The sequence below is a fragment of the Macaca mulatta genome, chromosome 6 (assembly GCF_049350105.2).
Source record: "Macaca mulatta isolate MMU2019108-1 chromosome 6, T2T-MMU8v2.0, whole genome shotgun sequence".
Lineage (NCBI taxonomy): Eukaryota > Metazoa > Chordata > Mammalia > Primates > Cercopithecidae > Macaca > Macaca mulatta.
This window is the reverse complement of record NC_133411.1, coordinates 85991693-86015256: the sequence shown is the minus strand read 5'-3', so window position 1 is coordinate 86015256 and position 23564 is coordinate 85991693. Positions and strand designations below refer to the sequence as shown.

General features: G+C 35.2%; 1 protein-coding gene across 11 annotated transcripts in view; it reads right to left on the bottom strand.

Annotated features, from left to right (window-relative positions):
* TENT2 (terminal nucleotidyltransferase 2) overlaps positions 1-23564 on the bottom strand; it is a 73272-nt gene that overhangs the window by 33070 nt on the left and 16638 nt on the right. For 6 of the 11 annotated variants that reach the window (XM_015140204.3, XM_078004191.1, XM_078004190.1 and 3 more), the window contains 6 exon segments: positions 12528-12642; positions 12296-12387; positions 10577-10655; positions 8285-8354; positions 4459-4535; positions 3962-4090 (listed from right to left, as the gene is read on the bottom strand). In XM_015140204.3, the coding sequence (XP_014995690.1) occupies positions 3962-4090; positions 4459-4535; positions 8285-8354; positions 10577-10655; positions 12296-12387; positions 12528-12642 (562 nt within the window). 11 annotated transcript variants of the gene reach the window in all.

Here is a 23564-nt window from a genome sequence, read left to right as displayed (position 1 = left end):
TGATTAACGTACATTTATCTAAAGAAGTCAATCACATTTAAAATTTCTAAGGTAACCAGTAAGAATTAAGGAGTAGGGCACATATTATGGATGATCATGTATGCTAAATGCTTTAGTCAAATCTCATTTTTAAATCACAACTAAAATATAAAGTGAATGGTGGTGAGTGCTACATATCTTTTATATTTTATATATATAAGAAATCCTATTCCATTTTTAATGAAAGTAAACTGTAATCCACAAGAGAACAGAGTTCACTGAAAAAAAATGTTTAGAGTTCACCTGAACATATATTATAAAGTAATATATATATATAGACATGTATTTTGTAAAACTGGACAAAAATGATTAATGACACATAAAGTAGTATCTAAAATAGCCAATGTCGTATGTTTTGAATTCTTTTAGAGGGGCAAATGAATCATCAAACCAGCACATATTCAAGACTGGTCAGCAATAAAAATACATGTATTAAGATTAGCCTGAAATATTTTAACATTAAAAAAGATTATCAAACCTCTCTGATGACTGATTCATAAAAATGTTGGCCCATTTAAACTATTTTGTCTCTCTTGGTAAGTCAAAAAAAAATCTGAGACCAGCATCCAAAGGAAAATATACTCTCATATATTATAAAACATCTGCAAGTACGGTGAAGTACAGAGAACTTCGCTAAACTGTCCATAAATAACCTCTGATATAACTTTGGCACCTACCTTTTCGGTATTTGCACATATACAAATATATACACAGTTATTATTTTTAAATAAAATTGGTATTATGATATATGAGACAATATATCATGAATATTTTCTTGTATCATTAAATATATTAAAAACATGATCGTTAGTTGCTATGCAGATCTCATATTAGGGTATATCGTAATTAATTTAACCATTCCCCTATTCCAGAAAATTTAAGAGCACTTCTAATCTTTTATTATTTACATAACACCATAAAAAAATAGCCTTACAGGTACATCCATATATGCACCACTCATTATTACATTAGGATAAATTTCTAGAAATGAAATAACTGAGTCAAAGAACATTATATAAATATACAACACTGCCTTCTAAAGGGGTTGTACCAAATCAACACTCTAAGCATGACTGTGTATTCCATTTTGTCATTTTTAAAAACTGCCAATTTAAGAATATTAACCCCTACATCTGTAATACATGTTCAAGTGAAATTTTGTAAGTAATAGGACAGAGTATATTATTATATTCTGTCAAGAATGTAGAATGCCAAATTCACCCTAGGAGCATACCATAAAACTTTGATTACCAAGAAGGGACAAGGTTGACACACTATGAAATTAAGAACAATAACATAAACACTTCGGTCAAATAATGGCACCCTATCTCCAGACAAAGATGGGATGAAGATATGTCTAAAGGTAGAATCAAGATTTTGGGAACTAGCTAGCTCTAAGACTACTCCAATTAAAAAATAAATATGAAAAAATGTTCCCCAAATTCTTCACCATAGAGGAAAGGTTTCTAAGCTGTGATAAACTAAAAAAATTAAAACGTGTGTGTATGTGCCAAAAGTGGGAGGCGTGTAACAATTACACTGTTTTGTGATGGTCTGTCCATTATTCTGAGATTATATCATTGCTTTTTTGGTATTTTATGCACCACCTTTTATGAAGTAATGGTAGTAATTGGTAGCAGTTTTTTGGTTCTGATACTTAACACAGCAAAATAAAAACTCCAGTTTGGTTCTTTTCTTTTTTTGGACATTACTCTTCCTTGAAATCTAAAAGTCTGAGAATCATGTAATGAACAGGTAAAAGAAAATGTAAGAACATTATTTAAGAAGACCATGATTTTGTAGAGGAAAAAAGAACACACACCATTTACAGTTACTTATTTGTTGCCAACTTTTGGAATTAAAAGACCTGAACTTGACATTTACGCATTTAGGTTTGGCTAAACATTTTGAAACCTTTGCAAAGAAAACAAAAACCAGAAAAAAATAAAACAAATGTTAACAATAACAATCTTTGGGTGTGAAAATACATGGGCAATGTATTTTTTTTTTTGGTCCACTTTAGTATATTCTCAGGATTTTCTATGATATATGCACAACTTATTCAAAATGAATTTTAAAATGTAAAATAACTATTTTAATATCACTATGTTTTAAGTATTATTTTAAACATAATAATTCTGAAACAAAATAGAGAATTCCTGACAACCAATCTTCCCTCTGAACTGCTCTTTTTTAAGGCATTGGTAGGACAATCTTCATTTTTGTCCCAACCAGTTCTATCTATCCTCCTATTAGTAAAAGTGGCTCATCACACAGAAATTCTCAACTTAGGTATCATCCTCCAATCCCTATCCAAAGAAGCCCAGTCTACCAGGAACTGGGCTAACAAAATTGTAATCCCCAACTCTAACCATTTCTGATCTATATAACAAGGAAAGGGTGTCTTCTCCTTTTCCCAGTTCCCAGTATCCTCAATACAGAAACACAGCTGTAAAGGCATCAAATCATCTCAACTTTCCAAGACTAAGCTGCTGTTGACAAAATTGCTAATATTATCTGTTATCTCTCTCAGAATCTAAATACAAAAAGCATCAAACAATACAACAAAAGGATAATTTTCAACAGGCTTTTTTAAATGACTACACTGTAATAATTCATTTGTTACTGAGCATATCACATGTTGACAGTGCTCTATCAGCAGCTCAACTCACAACGGTGGTAAAAATGTCACATTTTATTAGTAATCTGTGAGTTGCTTAATAATTCATATTTTGGTAGGTAACAGCTACAAAAATGTTACATTTTACAAGTCGAAAATGTAAGCTTCATGAAGAAGATAATTGTTTTTGTATTGTGTTCACTGCTGTATTCTCAGATCCTAGAATACCTAACATTTTCTTGGTATGTATTCTATATATATTCATGGAATGAAGAAATAAGTATTATATATGCTAAAATATGTTTTCTCCTATTATTGTAATCTTTGGAAACCGAGACTCTAAACTGTGGAAATATCATCAATCCAGAACAGATCAAGCCCCAGACATCCTGGCAAATGATCTTCTACTACATTCACACCAAGTCTTTCACTTGGTCCTCATGTCACCACTTATTCGTATGTTCAGTTGGTTAGTCATTAAACATCTCAGTCTCCTGGTCTAATAACTACAAAACAGTAGATGTATCCATCTTTTAACAACTCTTGATGTCCAACTAAGTAGAAAATATAAAGTGGCTTAATGTTTATTTCTTAGATTGTTGTATACATAAGATATTTTTGAGAAATATGAAAGTAAGGATTTCAATTAGATCTAGTCAGTCTGTCCCATACTTCTAGGAAATTTTCAATACCATAAAAATTCTCACACTTATCTAATGAATGGTCCAAATTACAGGTGTTCGCTTATTACTGTTTGTCACTATGCATGCGACAAAAGTATGGCTTTTACCAGAATGGCCTTATAAACAATGACTAACCAGACAAAATTAAAATTTGGGAGCCAACTGATACAACAGTCCTATAAAGATAAAATCTAGTTGAGGAAGGCAACTCAGATTAAAAGCTTCTTTAACCAACAGGAAAATCATTTAATCCCTGTCTCAAATTAAAAATTAAAAATATGATGAACAGTGCTTGAACTAACTTTTATAGACCTTTTGAACATTCGTCTGCCTCAAGATAATGGGTCCACAATACAGTGGTGAAAGTTCTTTGAAAACAAAAGTGACTATAAAAAAAACTTTCAAAAAGTAAAAAAACAGTGAAACTTCTTAATATTTTCCAAGGAATAACACTTTTAAAACATTTGTCCAAAACAACAAAACAGGAAATGTGTTTTGTGGACCCTAGAAAGAACTTTTAAAACAATACTATTTGAAAATAGGGTCAACAGAGAAAACACCATAATAAAGCTAACTGTCTTTTACTTTTAAAAATTGGGTAAAACCCCATTATACTTACTTTGTAAATAGTGCAAAACCATCAATACAAGACTATAGCTGCTTAAAGTACCACGACTGGCATCATTTATCTGATGGTGACTTGCCCACTTCTTAATCACCAGCACTAACGGACGAACTCGATTTTCAACTGAAAGTAAAATTAAAACTTAACATGGTAAGAGACATTATAGTTTCTTTGAAAGTTTACATTATTTCCCAGATCCATGCCAAAATAAAGAGCACTGTCTCTGTGTACATTAAACACTGTGTCTGTTCACCACAAATGTGTCTTATGTCTAAAACTCACCTTAGTTACCTTTTAAAAATTACCAATTATTAAAATGCCACTTGATTCACCTATAACTGATAGTATATGATTTTAGTGTGGCAACATATACAAATAAAATAAGATATACTTAAACACAACTAAAGGGATGTCACTATTTATGACAAACATCTTTAAAAATGAATAAAGAAAAAAGAGGCTAATTTTTTATAAACAAACCACAAACTTACGGTATGCATAAGTTCTGAGAAGGAATGTGTTTCTTATTCCAACAACATTGTTTACATTCAGGTCAAACTCCACACAACTATTTAAGAAAAAAAAAAAACAATAAACTTTAGCTGAAGAACAAAAACACTTCCTTCCTAATAACTAAATTAATGCTCATCCATCCCATGATGCAAAATAGCATGGGCCCAAAGGCCATAGACCTGTGTTTTTAACATGACACACTAAAGAAATAAGAATGAACAAATACTCAGTATGTTATTTTGATGTGATTTGGTGAGTACTGAAAATATAAAATAAGACTAGTGGAAAAATCAGTAACATACTGCTAAGGCTCCAATTACCCCAAAGAAAAAAATTTTTTTTTTTTCTTTAAAAAGATGGACTCTCGCTCTGTGGCCCAGGCTGGAGTGCAGTAGCATAATCATAGCTTACTCCAGCCTCAAGCTCCTGGGCTCAAGCAGTCCCCCCACCTCAGCCTCCCAAATCACCAGTATTATAGGTAGGAGCCACCATATCCAGCTGAAAATGTTTAAATCTCACAGTCGTTTCCAGATAAACAAAACTATGTGACCAAAAACATTTCTGAGCAAGCTATCCCATTAAGTTATACATTCTCAAATGATCTGGAATTATAGCATCATATACTTTAAAACAACAGGAATAAAAAGCCAAATAAAATGCAGGGGAAAAAAATTTAAAAGCTCTGTCTACACATTATATTTCCTCTAAAATGGCTAGTAAATTACAGTATCATGTCAAATTTGGCTACTGATACCTGGAAAAAGCTATCTATAATACTCAAACACATAATGATTATTTATTTGGAAGCAAATATATGCAGTTCATAATCTAAAAAACAGGGCAATGGCCAGGTGCGGTGGCTCAAGCCTGTAATCCCAGCACTTTGGGAGGCCGAGGCGGGTGGACCACAAGGTCAGTAGATCGAGACCATCCTGGCTAACACGGTGAAACCCTGTCTCTACTAAAAATACAAAAAATTAGCCAGGTGTGGTAGTGCGCGCCTGTAGTCCCAGCTACTTGGAGGCTGAGGCAGCAGAATGGTATGAATCTGGGAGGTGGAGCTTGCAGTGAGCCAAGATTGCACCACTGCACTCCAGCCTGGGCAACAAAGCGAGACGCCGTCTCAAAAAAAAAACAAAAAAAAAGAAAATAGGGCAATAATGACGCAATCTACAAAAAACGGCTAAACTCATACAAAAACGAAGGATTACTTTCTGTAAGTCAGTTCTACTTATACCCATGTGAGATCCCAACTTATAAATACTAAATTTTTCTGTGAAAAGACTGTCTAAAATAAAAATGAAATCTTTCTATATTAATTACAGATTTTAAGTATAAAATTTGAAATCTACCATTTCAGTCTTTCTTATTTGGGGGAACAAAAGAAATCTTACAATCTTTCCATTACCCAGGCATATTAATAAAAATGAATAGTAGTATTAACACTTCAGATATTATACATTATTTGGCTTTGGGAAACTTACAGTAACAATAGAGTTATTCTTTGTGTTTGTGTAAGTCTAACACTGAAGCCAATTTGTACTGCATCCATATAGTAACTCAATAGAAAAGAAAAACACATAGATGGCAACTAGTCTGCAGTTAAAAATTTTTCCAAAATTGAATTCAGGGCTTTAAAAATATCCATAGTCCCTGCTTCAATACTACTTCTAGAAATACTAAAAAAGTGATCCTCAATATGGAAAGAATTTATGCACAAAATGCTTATTTATGTTATCTAAAAACTAGAAACACACCAAATGTTCAAACACAGGGGAATGGTTAAGTTAATGAGAACTTACTTATTCACTCAATGAAAAAATATAAAGCCATTAAAAATGAGCTGTAGAACAATACTTAATGATATAACCAAATATTCATGAGATATGGTTCTGTTGGGAAGTAGGATTTGGCTAGGTACAGCAGCACACTCCTGTAATTCCAGAACTTTGGGAGGCTAAGGTAGGAGGATTGCTTGAGGCCAGGGGTTCAAAACTAGCCTGGGCAACATGGCAAGACCCTGTCTCTACCAAAAATACAAAAATTAACCTAGTGTGTTGGTGTGTGCCTGTAGTCCTACCTACTCAGGAGGCTGAAATGGGAGGATCACTTGAGTCCAGGAATTTGAGGTTACAGTGAGCTATGATCATGCCACTGTACTCCAGCCTGGGCAACACAGTAAAACTCTGTCTCTTAAAAAAAAAAAATGCTTAAGAACAAAAAAAGTTTGTATGATAATCTTAAAACAGAAAAAGAATAAAACTATTTTTGTAACTATAACTACAACCATATATTATTAAAAACTTATAATTAGATAATAACTTTATGTTTTATCTCCCTACATATTTCATATCTGCTTTAGGAAAATCTGACACAATTTACTTGGCAGAAATTTAATAAGTATTTATAGATCTGACTGATGTTTAGATATATAAAGGAATGGCTTGAGCCAGGCATTAAAGTTTGTTTAAAATATATATATTCAGTCAATTTTCATCATTCATAGTAGCCACATTCTATAAAGTTGCTGCAAACACTGAATTAATAAATACTATATATCATTGCTCCTAGGGTAAGCACAGGGTTAGGTTTCTGCCAGCCTGGTCACATTTTCATAAACTCATCAATATGTAACCAAGTTTTATGTTGTGCTTCTGTTTGAAGACATTGTATTTAATACATATACGGTTGATTCATTAACAGTGGACTCATGGCCAAGAGTACTGTAACTCACGCCTGAGCAAAGCCTACCTAACACATATTTTCTCCATAGGGCACCATCACAGCCTTCCTGCACTTGGGGACACTAGAAAGTAACTCCACACTATGCTTGGGGGCCATTTTAAAAAGCAAAAAAAGCACAAAAATGTGAAAAATATGGCATTAATTAGACTATGAGGAGGTTATCTGTTTACAGTACGAAGCTGAACAAGAAGACAGTGTGTCACCTAATTCTATCTCAGCTGGAAACATGGTATTGGGTGATTTGAAATTTTCACCACTCTGTGTATGCCCATGAAATGACTGCTAAAGCGTATGAATATTTATGTGGGGAGTTAAAATAACTTTTAGCAAGTAGGCAAATTGGTGCAAACACAATCTATGAAAGATAAGTATCAATAATGTGTGTGGGGGGGCATAATTTCAGTATTAATTTTGTAAAACTGGACAAATTTTATGAAATCTGTCACAATTCTATTTTTAGAAAACAGTAACAAATCAGTTGAATGAAATAATCAACATCTATTTACATTTTGCATTCAGATATTATATAAAAGATCCCAATTCTAATGCCCATAAGAAATTCAGAACCCAAGCTGGTAGAACATATAAATATAAATTTTGAAATGGAACAAGTATATTTTGCTGTTGTTCGTTCATTATCTATTCTCTAGGTATTATATGTATCTTTCATTAAAATGAAACATAACTTGTTTAATCATAATTGTATTTACAACAAATCCTTGATATTAGTATGTCAAATTTCATTAATTATGTTCTTCAGAACGCATTACTTCCAAAAGGCAAGTGATCATTTAAAAATCTAAAATACAAATATGTACATACTCTTTAAATTGGATAGTCTCACATATTCAAAATGTCAAGCAGAATAGCTAAGTATAGTTAAGCATAAAATATCGCTCAATTTTAAAAAACCATTTCAAACACCAAGTCAAATGATTTCTAAAAACTGATGAAAATAAACTGTAGTGCTACAACATACAATTCTTAATTATCTTTATCAGATGAGTATCTAAAAATGATCTAAAGGAACTGAAAAAAGAAAGCTCATTAATTACTTACCTGACTTTATCCCTGAACTTCACAATTGGCACTTTTGCTCGAATCAGCTGAGGTCTCTCAATGTAGCCCGCTGAAAGACAAAAGATAATGTGAATATCGGCAAATGTTTCTAGAATTCAGAGTGTTCCAATGCACATTTTAAAAAAAATAGTATTTACTAAGCTAAAATAATTTTAAGAAAACGTCTGTGAAAAAGAATACAAGCAAGGACATTATCAAATTCTTCTAAGGTTGGAGGCTCCAGTAATATCATTTAGGGGGCTTTATATTAAGGTTATTTTCAGGAATGTGGTCTAATATAGTATCTATAGAGAAGTTCATCAGATCACTGTAAGAGTGAAAATATATCTAAGCTAGCAGCAGAGGGAATAGCTAATTTTGGTACAGCACAGAGTAAGGTATCATGGTAACTATAGAAATCATATTTACAGAGTCTTATGTGTGGAAATGCTTTGCAACATGATACATGGGGCTTGGATGCATTCAGTAAGTGTGATCTCTATGAGTGAAAAATACATATATTTATTATACACATGATCTCTACAAGTGAAAAATTCAGAACAGCTTAGTGAACACCAATTATTGTGCTATTATACACAGGAGTATCAGTTGATAGGAAATTCAAATATATACACATATGTATTACATATATACACATATCATATACAACATATAATAAAAGTATATACATATTTTTATTCCATCAAACTAAAAAATTATTGAGTTGAAAGTAATACATGCTTATCATAGAAAATTAGGAAAATACAGAAGTGTATAAAAATGCAATTCTGAAAATCTTTCCCAAATGAGCAATTTTCTAATTTTTTAACTACAGAAAAAGTAGTACCAGGATTTTTTTAAACCCGAAAATTTTCTGTTATAATGTTTTACCATCAAAATTACAGAATCTATATCAGCTGGGCTTGGTGGTTCACGCCTGTAATCCTAGCACTTTGGGAGGTCAAAGTGTATGTATCACTTGAGGCCAGGAGTTTGAGACAGGCCTGGCCAACATGGCAAAACCCCGTCTCTACTAAAAATACAAAAATTAGCCAGTTGAGGTGGCACACACCTGTAATGCCAGTTAATAGGGAGGCTGAGGCATGAGAATCGCTTAAACCAGGGAGGGGGAGGTTGCAGTGACCTGCGATCGTGCTACTGCACTCCAGCCTGGTGAGAGAGCGAGACTCTGTCTCAAAAAAAAAAAAAAAAAAAGACTATATCAAGCTTCAAAATAGAATTTATGTGCAGGAATTCAGAAAAATAAAATTAGGAGTTAAAAGTTTTGAGTAATAAGTACAGGTTCTGAGACCAACAAACTATAGTCCAAGCAAGTTACTAAATCCATTGATCACCAGTTTCCTTAACTATTAAAAATAACCAAAAGAAAAAGAAAAAAAAAAATTCATGTGAATTACATGATCTTTAAGGTACCTTCCGTTTTTAATATTTTGATTCAAATAGCTATTAAAAATCCACTTAGGTATGAATTATTCTTTATTTTACAGAATAATTCAGAATGCAGAAGCCTAGGTCCAAAGAAATAAATCACTTCATTTATTTCTCTTCTACAGTAGATGTAAGTTATTCAAAGACAGTGACTTGTTACTTGACTTGTACATTCCAGCTCAAAGTCTGGCATATAATGAATGTCTGTTCAACAAATGAACAAGTGTCTTTCCAATATCACACAGGATAACTTCAACTTTCTATAAAATTCTATATAAAAAGAAATTATTTGAGATGGCTTAACATGTGGATTAAAATCTGTTTAGAGTCAGTGTATTCAAAAAGTAAATTCGTAAAATGGCTTAAGTAAACAATTTGCTTTCTGTTGAAGTCATACATTTAGGTCTCATGTTCAGTGATCTTATTTTTAAAACAAGTAAAGATGCATATCATTGCAAGGCAGATGAAATTCTCATCTGGACTTTATGTGTATCAACACTTTTAGCTTTTCACAGATACTCTGTTATTACAACTATTTATATTCATGCTTTAATTTCCCTAACAATCTATAAACTTTTGAGAAAAAGAACTAAAACTTACATATCTTTGAATCCCCCCCACTGCAGCAGGTGGTATATTTTACAGTAAGAGCCATAAAGATACGCTGAATAAATGATCACTCTTCTTTTTAATCAAAAGTTAAAAGAAATTCATTTGGAAAAAAGGATCCATATTATACCTATCCTGACCAGAATAAACAATTCTTACCAGAAGATAATGTAAGAGGCATTTTAAATAAAGTTATGTCAGGTGACATACAAACTTGAGGCATGTCAGACTTACAAAGTCTAGTACAGAAGTGTTTATGGACTAAGGTGAGTATATGCCGTGCTTCAGTCTTCTGATTTACCTGAAAAAAACACTGAAAAGTTAAAAATAAAGTGTTTTTTCATTATCTTTCTCAGCTTAATGTTTCATTTTCCTAACGTATCTCAACAAAAACAAAACATACAAGATATACTTTCCTTTGGAGTTATTTTTCAATATACCCAAGGAAACTTATTTTTCTAAATTATAGAAAAAATCAACCTTTAATGCTATCTTTCACATCTACATTTCTAAATCAATTCCTGATTTTAAGCTTAAAAGCACAGTTTTCAAAGAAATTCTGAAACAGCCATTTATGTCATTTTTCCCTTCAGTATAACACTGTACAAAAAGCAACCTCCAACAAAAATAAACAGAATTTTAGCCTTATCTAGATCTTAAGCTGCTCAAGGATAGTTTCATATCCATGGTGCCTCAGTTTGTGTAAAAGCTATGACAACATGATTTAGACATGTGAATAAGACTAGAGGATGAGTGGGATGTGCTTGAGTATAATCTAGCAGCACAAAAAAGTTTTAATTACAACCCTTGTATTCTCCACTGTTAATAATGTGAGGTTTTTTTAAACTTTCTCTTTATATGATTTCAAAGCCTAGAAAAATATTTTTCCTGGAATAAATCTCTTTCTGATTTGCAGTAACTAGAAGTCATTTTTGCTAGTGGAATAATATGAATAGTAAAATTATACATTAACATTCAATAATTTTTTGTATTTTTAAAGATGTAAAGCATAATAAGGCATATTAAAATTACACTGAGCTTAATTTAATCACTGGTAGTTCAGAAGAAACCTCAGCATCTTAAAGAGGCTGCCTCAAGTCAGCTTAACGAACACCAATTACTGCAGTATTAAACACAGGAGTATCAGTTAACTGGAAATTCAGGTAAACATACTACAGGTTGAACATCCCTAATCCAAAAACTTGAAATCCGAAATCTGAAACTTTTTGAGTGCTGACATGATACTCAAAGGAAATGTTCATTGGAGCATTTCAGATCTGGATCAGGGATGTTCAAATGTTAAGTATAGTGCAAGTATTCCAAAAAAAAAAATAAATCTCAAATCCAAAAAACTCTGGTCCCAAGCATTTTAGATAAGGAATACTCAACCTGTACTAAATAACACAGTATCGTTGCTAAAGAAAAAGAAAAAAAAAAAAACAAAGGCAAAATGTCAGAGAAAAATATTTTAAATTTAATAAACATGATAGTCTTATTTTAAATTTCAGTGAAACCTATTTTCCCTTAACAAGCATTTTCAAGGAGAAAAAAAAGTAAAGATTAAAAATAGAATCACTGAGAATTCAAATGGAAAGGAAATATATCAAGAAAATAATATTGCCACATGCTCTTCTTTGCTGCATCCTGATAACATATCCAAACTAATGACATTTCAAAACAGAGGCAGAGTTCTTGAAAAAAAAAAACAACACATAGTGAAGCCATCTCACTTTAAAAACTTAGAATTAAATTAATGCTATACTTCCTATTACTTAGCTTATTGTGCACATGCCTTAAAAATAAAAAATTTCCTAGGTTTCCTGCAATTATGGTAAACAAAATACAAAGAAGTAATCACAACAAAGCAAATTTTTTTCCTCAATGACTTTTATGTAAAATTTCTTAACCCATTAACACGAGAAACACACTTGGAATAAATGTTTCCTTACTTACTGGTTCTTCCTTAACAACTAGGCATAAATCACCATCACTGCTCCGGGTACCAAATCCATTTAAAGAGGACCCAACCAAAAAAAGTCTGCTTTCTAAAGAAACAGAAGAAAGTAGTAAGAGTACTTAAAATCTAAACAAGGTGCACTGGTTCTGTGCCTATTAAAAAAAAAAAAGATAAAATTTAAAATAGGAAACCATATACCTAAAGGGCATGCAAAATAGGGAAACATACGTGGAAATAACAGCTGAATTTCTCTCTGCAGCTGGGTTCGACAGAGTTCTTTCTTCTTTAAATCACTTATATGCTGCTGACATGTTTCAAATAACTCCAGTATCTGCTGACTCAACTTGAATCCACCGCAAAAAAAAAAGTAAAAGTTTTGTTCAGCAATGTAAAAGTAATTGCCATTTGGAGAAGTATAAATTAATTATATTGACACTATTTTAAAAGGGAATATATATTATCTTCTTAATAGTTTCCAAAACAAAGCTACTATTACTCAAGTACAGGAGGAGAATGGTCTGAAAAACTATATATAAATTTTACAAAGTAAAATTTACAACTCACAGAAAAGTACAGACACAGATACTTCATAATAAAAATAATCCATGGGTCAGCAAACTGTTTAACACTTGCTCACTGTATTTGTATGGCCCCTGAGCAAAGAATTTTTTTACATTTCTAAAGGATTATGAAAACAAACAAATAAGAATATGCAACAGAAACAATATGTGAGTGGCAAAGCCTAAAGTATTTACTATTTGGCTCTTTAAAGAAGTTTGCCCAATCCCTAGTATTCACACCCACAAATACCAAATATAAGAGATGTCACCAGTCCCTGGTCTTCTGGGCTCATGCAAACCACCCCCTGTCCCATTCTTGTAATAATGCCCTGAACCCTAACTTCATGTTGCCATGTACTTACCACCTTTTTTTTTTTTTTTTTGAGACAGAATCTTATTCGTCGCCCAGCCTGGAATGCAGTGGTGCGATCTCGGCTAACCGCAACCTCAGCTTCCTGGGTTCAACCGATTCTCCTACCTCAGCCTCCCAAGTAGCTGCGAATACAGGCATCTGCCACCACACTCGGCTAATTTTTCGATTTTTGTAGAGACAGGGTTTTGCCATGTTGGCCAGGCTGCTCTCGAACTCCTGACCTTAAGTGATCCGCCTGCCTCAGCCTCCCAAAGTGCTGGTATTACAGGTGTGAGCCATCACAACTGACCCTACCACCCTTTTATCTACTGATCTGGTTCACACTTTTCCCTCTAGCCCAATTCTTGCCATCAACATAGGTGATTTCCCTATTTGAAATGGGCTATATATCACGACATACTCCGTTTCTGGACTTTTATTTCCTCCAGTATTCTTCATCAGTATACACTCCTATAATGTGGTCTTTACAATAAACTGGAACTGCTCTAGCTCTGAAATTTTAAATTCCAATATACTATCTTGGCTTCAATCTCCTATCCAATTCACACTTTCTCACTCTCCTCATACCTGCTCTACAACCACAAGAGATCTAGATTCCTTTGAATCCTCCCTTTTCCGCCAAGCCATCAGTACCTAAATGGTGTTATTTCTTTTCCTATGCAGTCTACACCACACAGTGCATCCCTTGAACCACTCTCTTATCATACCTTAACAACATTATCTACCTTGTCATGTTCTAATACTTGTCCTACAAAACCCTAATCTTAGGTCAATTAAAAAAAAAAAAAAAAAAAAAAAAAAAAACACCTTCTCTGCTCTTACATCTAAGTTGCTAAGAGACAAAACTGAAAAAAAAAATTAAAATTATAAAATTGGAGTATTTCAAGTTTAGTCTTAGGTTGGCCCTTAGCATCACTTAGCAATTTCTTCCAAGTCTTTGGTTAGATATCGCTTCTGTTTTTCATTATACCATTCCAAAACGTTTACTATCTTCTTCAAGCCCTCTAAACTTATCTCCCTTTCTCTAGCAGATACAGTTAAAGTTTACTACGAAAATTGAGAATAGCAAATGCGATATTCCTCAGCCTCTTAACCACAGACCTAAAAACAAACATATTTGGGGGGGGTGGGGAAAGGCGCCCTTTTCCCCATTCAAAGCTAATCTCTCTACCAATAATTTTGTATTCAAGCCTTCTGGTCACCTTAAGGGCACAAACACCTCTACCAGTTTTTTAGTCCTGCTCTTGTATTTTCAATCCCTCCCTCTCTAGGACTGCCTTATAGTCCATAATGAGGCAAAAATATCACCCATCATGAAAAATGTTGTCTTTCACATATTTAGGATCCTCATTTTAAGAAGGCAGAGGCATTCTAGGCAATTTGGCAATGAAAGAAGCATAACTTTCTTTAAAATCTCTGAATACCCACCCCACAAAAGACAGAGCAACTAGGAGAATAAATCAAAGAGATCAAACCAAACCAAAATGTGGCCAAAAAATAAAACACAATTGACTGACCAAGTATTCATCATGAACACTCAGGAGTGCGACAAATACCAACAGCAGCAAGATTCACACGGTATCAGACACGGTAAAAGAAAAGGGAATGGGATTTGAAACAGTCTTAAAAACAGAACATGCAGAAATCAAATTGCTTATAGGTAATACCTTCTCCCCCTCACTCACCAAACTAAGCAGCCCACATCAATGTACCACAACCAAAATAGGCAAGCAGCTTCATAGGCTACAATTCATAGGTAAATGCAAGGGGACCACAGAAAGATCAGAGACCTCCAAACAAAATGAGGTTCCCTTCCAAGAAAAAGCAACAGCAGAAACTACCAGGAAGAGAAACTTAAACTGGACAGTACAGAGCCATCAGGAGAAAAGGAAAGGTGTAAAATGATTCTGACTCTCAGTGGACATATGAATATGAAAACATTTTTGGTCATCATAACAGGACCAGGCAGGGCAGAGGGAAAGTCCCTGGCATTTAGTAGGTAGAGGCCAGGATGTCACTGAACATCCTACAATACAGAGGACAACTCTACCACAGCAAAGATTATCTGGCCAATAGTACAGAGGGTAAAAATGCCAATAGTACAGAGGGTAAAAAATTCCGCTCTAGATAAAAGTAGGAAAGGAAAAAAGCAAAGGCACTCAGGAAGTATATTTCTGAATACTACACAAGAACAGAAGAGGGCTGGGCGTGGTGGCTCACGCCTGTAATCCCAGCACTTTGGGAGGCCGAGGCAGGTGGATCACAAGGACAAGAGATCGAGACCATCCTGGCCAACACGGTGAAACAGCATCTCTACTAAAAATACAAAAAAATTAGCCAGGAGTGGTGGCACATGCCTGTAGTCCCAGCTACCCGGGAGGCTGAGGAAAGAGAATCACTTGAACCCAGAAGGCAGAGCTTGCAGTGAGCTGAGATCACACCACTGCACTCTAGCCTGGGTGACAAGAGTAAGACTCCGTCACAAAAAAAAAAAAAAAAAACAGAAGAGGAGAAGTCCTAGAGCCACAAAGCTAGCCTGCTCAACCCTCTCCACATAAAAGTAGCACACTGCTGGGCATGGTGGCTGAGCACGCCAATAATCCTAGCACTTTGGGAGGCCAAGGCAGGCGCATCGCTTAAGCTCAGGAATCCGAGACAAGTCTTGGCAACATGGCAAAACCTCATTTCTACAACAAATTTAAAAATTAGCTGGGCATGGTGGTGCGTGCCTGTAGTCTCAGCTACTAGGGAGGCTGAAGCAGGAGGATTGCTTGAGCCTGGGAGGTCGAGGTTGCAGTGAGCCATGATCACACCACTGTAATCCAGCCTGGACAACAGAGGAAGACCTTGTCTCAAAAACACTGAAATAAAATAAAATGAAAGTAGTACAGAAAAAGCCATCTCAAAGACAAATAACAGAAAGAACTGGAATCTCGAAAGAGGTAAGAATGGGAGAGGAGGGAAGAAAAAATTGAAGAAATAACGCCTGAAAGTATTCTAATCAACTTCCATACAAAGTATTTGTAAGAAAAATGAGAATACATTGAGCAACTTTTTGTTTTTTGATACATGGTTTCACCGTGTTGCCCAGACTAGAGAGCAATGGCGCAATCAGAGCTCACTGCTGTCTTGACCTCCTGTCAAGCAATCCTCCCATCTCAGCCCCGCAAGTAGCTGGGACTAAAGGTGTGCAGTACCACATCTGGTTAATTTTTTTTTCTTGAGAGACAGGTTCTCAGTATTTTGCCCAGGCTGTAGAGTAACATTTCTACAGACAATAAAGCACACCAGAAGAATGTGTAAACAAAACTAATATGTTTAACATAATATAAAAAACCAAGGCCTTTTCTCGTTTTAATTTTCTAAACAGATAATTCACTACTTAAAGCATATATACTATCAACAAACAATTAAAAATTTACTTTTTAAAAACTTCACAATAGCAGCAAAAAGCATGAAATATTTAGAAATCTATGTACCAAGAGATGTGCAGAATTTGTATACTGAAAACTAGAAAATATTGAGAACCTAAAGACCTAAATAAAGGGAGAGATAAACCACATTCACGGATCAAAAGACTATTGTTAAGGATGTCAATTCTCCCAGAATTGATCTTTAGATTCAATGTAATCAAACTCAAAAGCCCATTTGATATAATTTGTTTCACAACAAATGAAAAAGAAATCGAAAGCCCAGAAGGCTTCTTTCTAGAAACTGACAAAAGAATTTTAAATTTGACTTAGAAAGGCAAAAGTCCAAGAATAGCTGAGAAAAAAATTGGAGAATTTAACCCAACTGACTTCTATACTTAATATAATGCTACAGTAATCAAGACAGTATGGCCCTGATGGAAGGATAAACAAAAAAGATCAACTGAATATCAGAATACTGAAATATTTACCAATAAAATAACTCAAATCCGATTCAAACTAATGAGGGAGGGAGGTAAAGGTAAAATAAGATTAGTCATATGTTGTTAATTGTTATGGTCATATGTTGGCAGTTGTTAAAGTGGACAACATGAGGACTTGATACGTTTTTCTCTCTACTTTAGTATATGGTTTGATATTTTCCATAATAAAAAGCTAAAAAGAAAAGTGTCCAAGTTTGTAACAAATGTGAAAAAGATCTCCAGTAAAAGTGGCTAACATAAAATTTTAAATGATACTTGAAGGATTTTTTAAATATGCAACAGAGGACTTACGTAGCCCACATGCCTAAATATTTACTATCTGGCCCTTCTGCCAACCCATAATCTAGAGAATCAGGCAGATTGGATCAACATAATCCTAGAATTCACAGTAGGTACTCAGTCTTCGTTGAATAGCAAAATCAACAAACAAACTTCTTGGCACTTTGGGAGGCCGAGGTGGACGGATTGCCTGAGCTCAGGGGTTCAAGACCAGCCTGGGCAACGACGGTGAAACCCTGTCTCTACCAAAATACAAAAAATTAGCCAGGCAGAGTGGCATGCACCTGTAGTCCCAGCTACTCAGCAGGCTGAGGCAGGAGAATCGCTCGAACCCAGGAAATGGGAGGTTGCAGTGAGCTGAAATTGCACCACTGCACTCCAGCCTGGGCAACAGAGCAAGACTCTGTCTCCAAAAAAAAATTCAAAAATTTTTTTAAAAAAATTTTCTTTACAATGCCCAAGTGGAATGTTATTATATTCATAAAGTGCTTTCATCTGAATGACCCTGTTAATGTAGAAAGAGTCACATGTGAAAAAATTTACAATGACTTGGAAAATACGAAATTCCATATTCTTGTTCCTCTCTATTTTTTACATGCATGGAAACACTTTTTCTTTCCCAAGGTCTACTATAATGGAGATTTAATGAGTTTTTATGTGAAAGAATTTTCCTCATTATCTACCCATTAGCTTGGGGATTCACATTATCAAATCATACTACTTTACTCTAGAACAAATACTGAGAGTTCAGATGAGACAAAAAAAGAAATGCACATATATGTTTGAACAAGATTTCTGGTGCTTTAATTTAGAGAAATATTCCAGGAGATGGCTCACTGTTCTTATAATTCTTAAAAAAAAAACAGAGAGGAGGAATGTATAATATGAAATATCCTTGGCTAAAAATCATATACAATTTAGATCACATATGTAATAACAAGCTGACCACGCATAATTGCACTCCAAAAATATTCTTTAATTCTGGGGTAAATTTTTCCTAATTTTTAGTTTAAAAAAACTATTCCAAGCCAGGTACAGTGCAAATGCTGGTAGTATCAGCTACTCAGGAAGCTGAGGCAGGAAGATGGCTTGAGCCCAGGAGTTCAAGAGTAGCCTGGGCAACTTAGTAAGACTCCATCTCAAAAAATAAAAAAAAAAAAAATCCCTCCAGCAACATATATATAAAATGGATTATTCTTAAACTTGTCTAAATCACTACAATACTATCTGCTTAGGCTACCTACCAAGATCTATCACTATAAAATTAATTAGTCTATTTCTCACTACACAAAAAATTTACTTATACATAGTCTAAAATATTAAAATAAATATTTCTGGCCAGGCGCGGGGGCTCATGCCTGTAATCCCAGCACTCTGGGAGGCCAAGATGGGCATATCATTTGAGGTCAGGAGTTCGAGACCAGCCTGACCAAGATGGTGAAACCCCATCTCTACTAAAAATACAAAAAAAAATAGCCAGTCATGGTGGCAGGTGCCTGTAGTCCAAGCTACTTGGGAGGCTGAGGCAGGAGAATTGCTTGAACCTGGAAGGCAGAGGTTGCAGTGAGCCAAGATCACGCCACTGCACTTTAGCCTGGGCAACACAGCAAGACTCCGTCTCAAAAAATAAAATAAAATAAAATAAAGAAATATTTCTTCCAAATACAAATGTTCATTTTTCCTAAAAAAAAATTGTAACTTGTCCTCAAAGTCAAGGTCAAATTAAGTATCAATAAAATTACCATTGTCTGAAGTCAACACAAGCCATAAGGATAAGGGAAGTACTGGCTGGGATTCAGAAAAGTTTTTATATGTACCAATATATAAAGCTCTCACATGGTATTTAACACTGTATAACTTTCACATGGTATTCTCAGCAGTTCACTACCTGTCCCTGATAGCTGGGCCCTGGAGTAAAAGAAAGTGGGGGAAAAAAAAAAAACTTTTTAGCCTGGCGAGGTGGCTCATGCCTGTAATCCCCGCACTTTGGGAGGCTAAGGTGGGTGGATCACCTGAGGTTGGGAGTTCGAGACCAGCCTGACCAACATGGAGAAACCCCGTCTCTACTAAAAATACAAAATTAGCTGGGCATGGTGGTGCATGCCCATAATCCCAGAATTGCTTGAACCCAGGAGACGGAGGCTGCGGTGAGCCGAGATCACGCCATTCCACTCCAGCCTGGGCAACAAGAGCGAAACTACGTCTCAAAAAAAACAAAAAAAAACAAAAAAAAAACTTTTTAGCTGGAAATACCAAGACCTAATCATATACTACAATGTAAATTTTTTTTTTGCCTAAGTGCTATCTACAAGCAACAAACACAAATCAGCAATGAGCTTTCGAAATGGGAGAAACAAAATTAAATTATAGTCCAGAAAGCAGGTCATTACAGCATATAAACATTGCAATAAAAACTGGCAATTCCTCAGGCTCTCTCACTGCCTTACTCTTTGTTACATGTCGCTATAGAAAGAGCTGGTATTAATTTTCTGAGTAAAATAAAGCCAGATGTGTAATAAAAGTTTAAATTCATTCTTCACAGTCAATTCCCTTTCCCATCAAATTAACCAATTCTGAAATAAAATAGAACCAGAAAAATGTCATGCCTAAAACAACCCACTTTTTGTTTGTGTGTTAAATTACTATGGTTTTGGGTACGGACAAAGTTGGGAGTATTCTTAATTTATAAACTGGCGGGTTGAGAAGGCAATCTGGATTACTGATTGTTTTCCCCCTGAAGTTTGATTACTTTAGGCGCTTACTATTACCTGAACTTGGCCAAAGAATTGCCCAAAAAAGGATAGAAAAAAACAAGTTTTTATTTGATCTCTTCTGTCTGAGTTCTCTCTTAGGTGTTCTGGGTAAATTGACATCTCGGTGGTTTTTGAATTTTTCTGATAAAAACATAAATTAAAAAGACAGACCCTTTAGAGATCTGTAAGATAACTATCCCCAAAGTGTTCTTCCAAGGATGCCAAGAAGCTCCATAAAATTTGCCCCTTACCAAATTTAACATTACACAGGAAATGTAACAATTCTTTAATAACCATCTTTTTATTTCACAATCAATACCAAGAAAAACCTCAGCCTAACCTCATTTCAACTCAAAATTCAAAATCAAGTAAGTCAATTCACATAATACCTTCTACTAACCAGAAATTTCAAAGAACAGTTCTAATACTGTAGATGGAATTCAGGGGCTTAGATAGCTAATTACAGTCTCTTTTTTGTGCAGAAAACCATATATTCTTCTAAAACCCAGAGTAAAAACAAAAGTTAAAATTCAGGAATAACTCTGATCTCTACCTTGAAGAGTTGTTAACATAGTAACTTGAAAAAGACAAAAAAAAAAACACTGATGAAAAAATTTAAACTCAGAGGGTATTCATTTTCAAAATTCAATTCTTTAGGTTTATCCTCAAAGTAGTTAAGAAAACTTCTAACAAAATCTTTCCCTGGAGCTGGCAGATTCAGCTGACTGACTTACTATTATTATTAATGAATTCAATATTACCACTCTTAAGTGAGCCCTCTATACTACCCAGAAAATAATGTTTCAAACCTTCTGCACTCTGTTTCTCTGGTGAGTTGGATTCCCCACATTCAGTAAATGGTATTTCAAACATTCTCCACTATTCTCAAACCTCTGATATCCTACTTTATCTTCTCCAGTCTCAACAGATGATCTTGCATAGTAATTCAGAGAGAAAACGGGAAGATGCCATTCAACCCTGGAAACTCCACTAACTTCTCCCTACCGTATCTACAAATTTCCCTCTATCTATACCTATTCTCTCCTCCTATTAGCCAGTTCAAAAAAGTTTTTCTCTTACCTAAGGCCAATCACTCCACCTATATACAGGATCCATTACCCTTCCACCTTGTAGGAAACCTTATTCATGATTGTTCTTTTCTTTCGAGAGTAGTCAACCTCTTTCCTGTCTATGAATCTTCCCCACAAACATTTATATGTGGGCAGAGTTTCTCCCACCTTACAAAAAAAAAGCCTTGTCCCAACTTCCCACCTTTTGCTCCCCCCTTTCACTGCCAAATTTCCCAAAACAGTTGTGTATAATCTTGGTTTGCATTTGTTTTCCCATTCTTTCCTCAATCTATTTCAACCAGTCTTGGACATAGACTCACTTCCTGAGGCTTCAATTACTATCTGTATACTGATGATGGCCAAATACACATTTCTAGCTAATGAATATCCTTTGAATTCCAAATCTATATGCAGTATAGTCAATTATCAATGCTAAATATCCACTCTGACGCTTCAAAAGCATCTTAAAGGCAACATGTCCACGGACTCATAAGTCAATCCTTATTAAGCACATATATAAATGTTTCTCCTCTTCCATTCTATTCTGTCTCAGTGAATGATGCCACCATGCATCCAACTGTAGAAGCCAGAAACTTGAGTGTAATCCTCAATACTTCTCCTCAATCGAACCCAGTGGTTTTCAACTAGGACAATTTTGCCCCACAGAAGACGACTGGCAATGTCCACAGACATTTTGGGTTGTCACAACTAGGGATTGGTGGCAGGAATGCTACTAGACGTAGGAGGGTACACAGGACAGCCCCTCCACACCAAAGAAAGCTGGCCTAAAATGTTGATATTGCAGAGGCTTAGACACTGTAATCTAATATATCATCAAATGTTACAGATTCCACCTCTAAAATACAGCTTAAATCCATCAATTTCTCTTCATAACTACTAGCACTTCCTAATTCAAGGTACCACTGCCTCTCACTTGAAATACTATAGTACAACAACTTCTCTACATCCATGCTTGCTCAACTTCAATCTGCTCTCCACAGTGCAGTGAAAATAACCTTTTTAACTTATCTGTCCACCGCATTTAAAAAAAAAAAAAAAAAAAAAAACCTCTGAATAGGTTCCTGCTGTTCTTAAGCTAAAGACCAAAATGGCCTAGGAGTCCTTGCAAAATATGCCCCTCTTCCCACCTCCCCTACCACACCTTCAACCACTTTCCCTCTAATTCATGAAACACTAGCCATCTTGACCTCCTTTCAGTCATTTGTACACTCCATTCTCTTTTCTGCATTAGGAACCTCAAACATGCTATTTCCTCTCTCTAAAGCAGTCTCCCCATCCCCACTAATTTCTGAGATGGAGTCTCACTCTGTCTCCCAGGCTAGAGTGCAGTGGTGTGGTCTTGGCTCACTGCAACCTCCACCTCCCGGGTTCAAGCAATTCTCTGCCTCAGCCTCCCGAGTAGCTGGGATCACAGGCACCTGCCAAGAGGCTAATTTTGTATGTTTAGAAGAGATGGAGTTTCGCCATGTTGGTCTTGAACTCCTGACCTCAGGCGATCCACCCACCTCAGCCTCCCAAAGTGTTGCAATTACAGGCATGAGCAACCGTACCCAGCTCTCCACCATTCTTTAACTAGTTAATTCATTCATCTTTCAGATCTCAACTCAAATAATGTCTCCTCTAACAGGTTTTCCCTGAGACCCCAAATGCATTCTCTCAGCACTCAGTAATTTCCTGCACAGCGTTTATATAAATAAAATTGTGATCTGCATTTTTTTAAAATTTTTTTAAGACAGAGTCCTGCTCTGTCACTCAGGCTGGAGTACAGTGACACAATCTTGGCTCACTGCAACCTCTGCCTCCCTAGTTCAAGCAATTCTCCCGCCTCAGCCTCCCGAGTTGCTGGGACTACTGGCGCACAGCTAATTTTTTTGTATTTTTAGTAGAGACAGGGTTTCACCATATTGGTCAGGCTAGTCTCGAACTCCTATCCTCAGGTAATCCACCCATCTCGGCCTCCCAAAGTGCTGGGATTACAGGCGTGAGCCACTGTGCCCGGCCTATGTATGATTATTTTTTAATGGCTCCCCCTCCTCTCACTATGCTGTACCTAAATGTAGAGACCATGTATGTTTAGAAAAACAGTGTATCTCCCATGCCTAGAGCTCACAAATATTTGAATGCTAAATAAATTAAAAATCTTATCTACTCTAGGAGTTTCAACTGTCACTTTTGTTTCAGATCTCTTCAGGATCCCTATCTCCAGCCCAACCTTACTTCTGAACTCCAAACATATACTGTCAATACAGTTATATTTTTCTACAATACCAATTAGCTTATATGTGATTGGTAAACA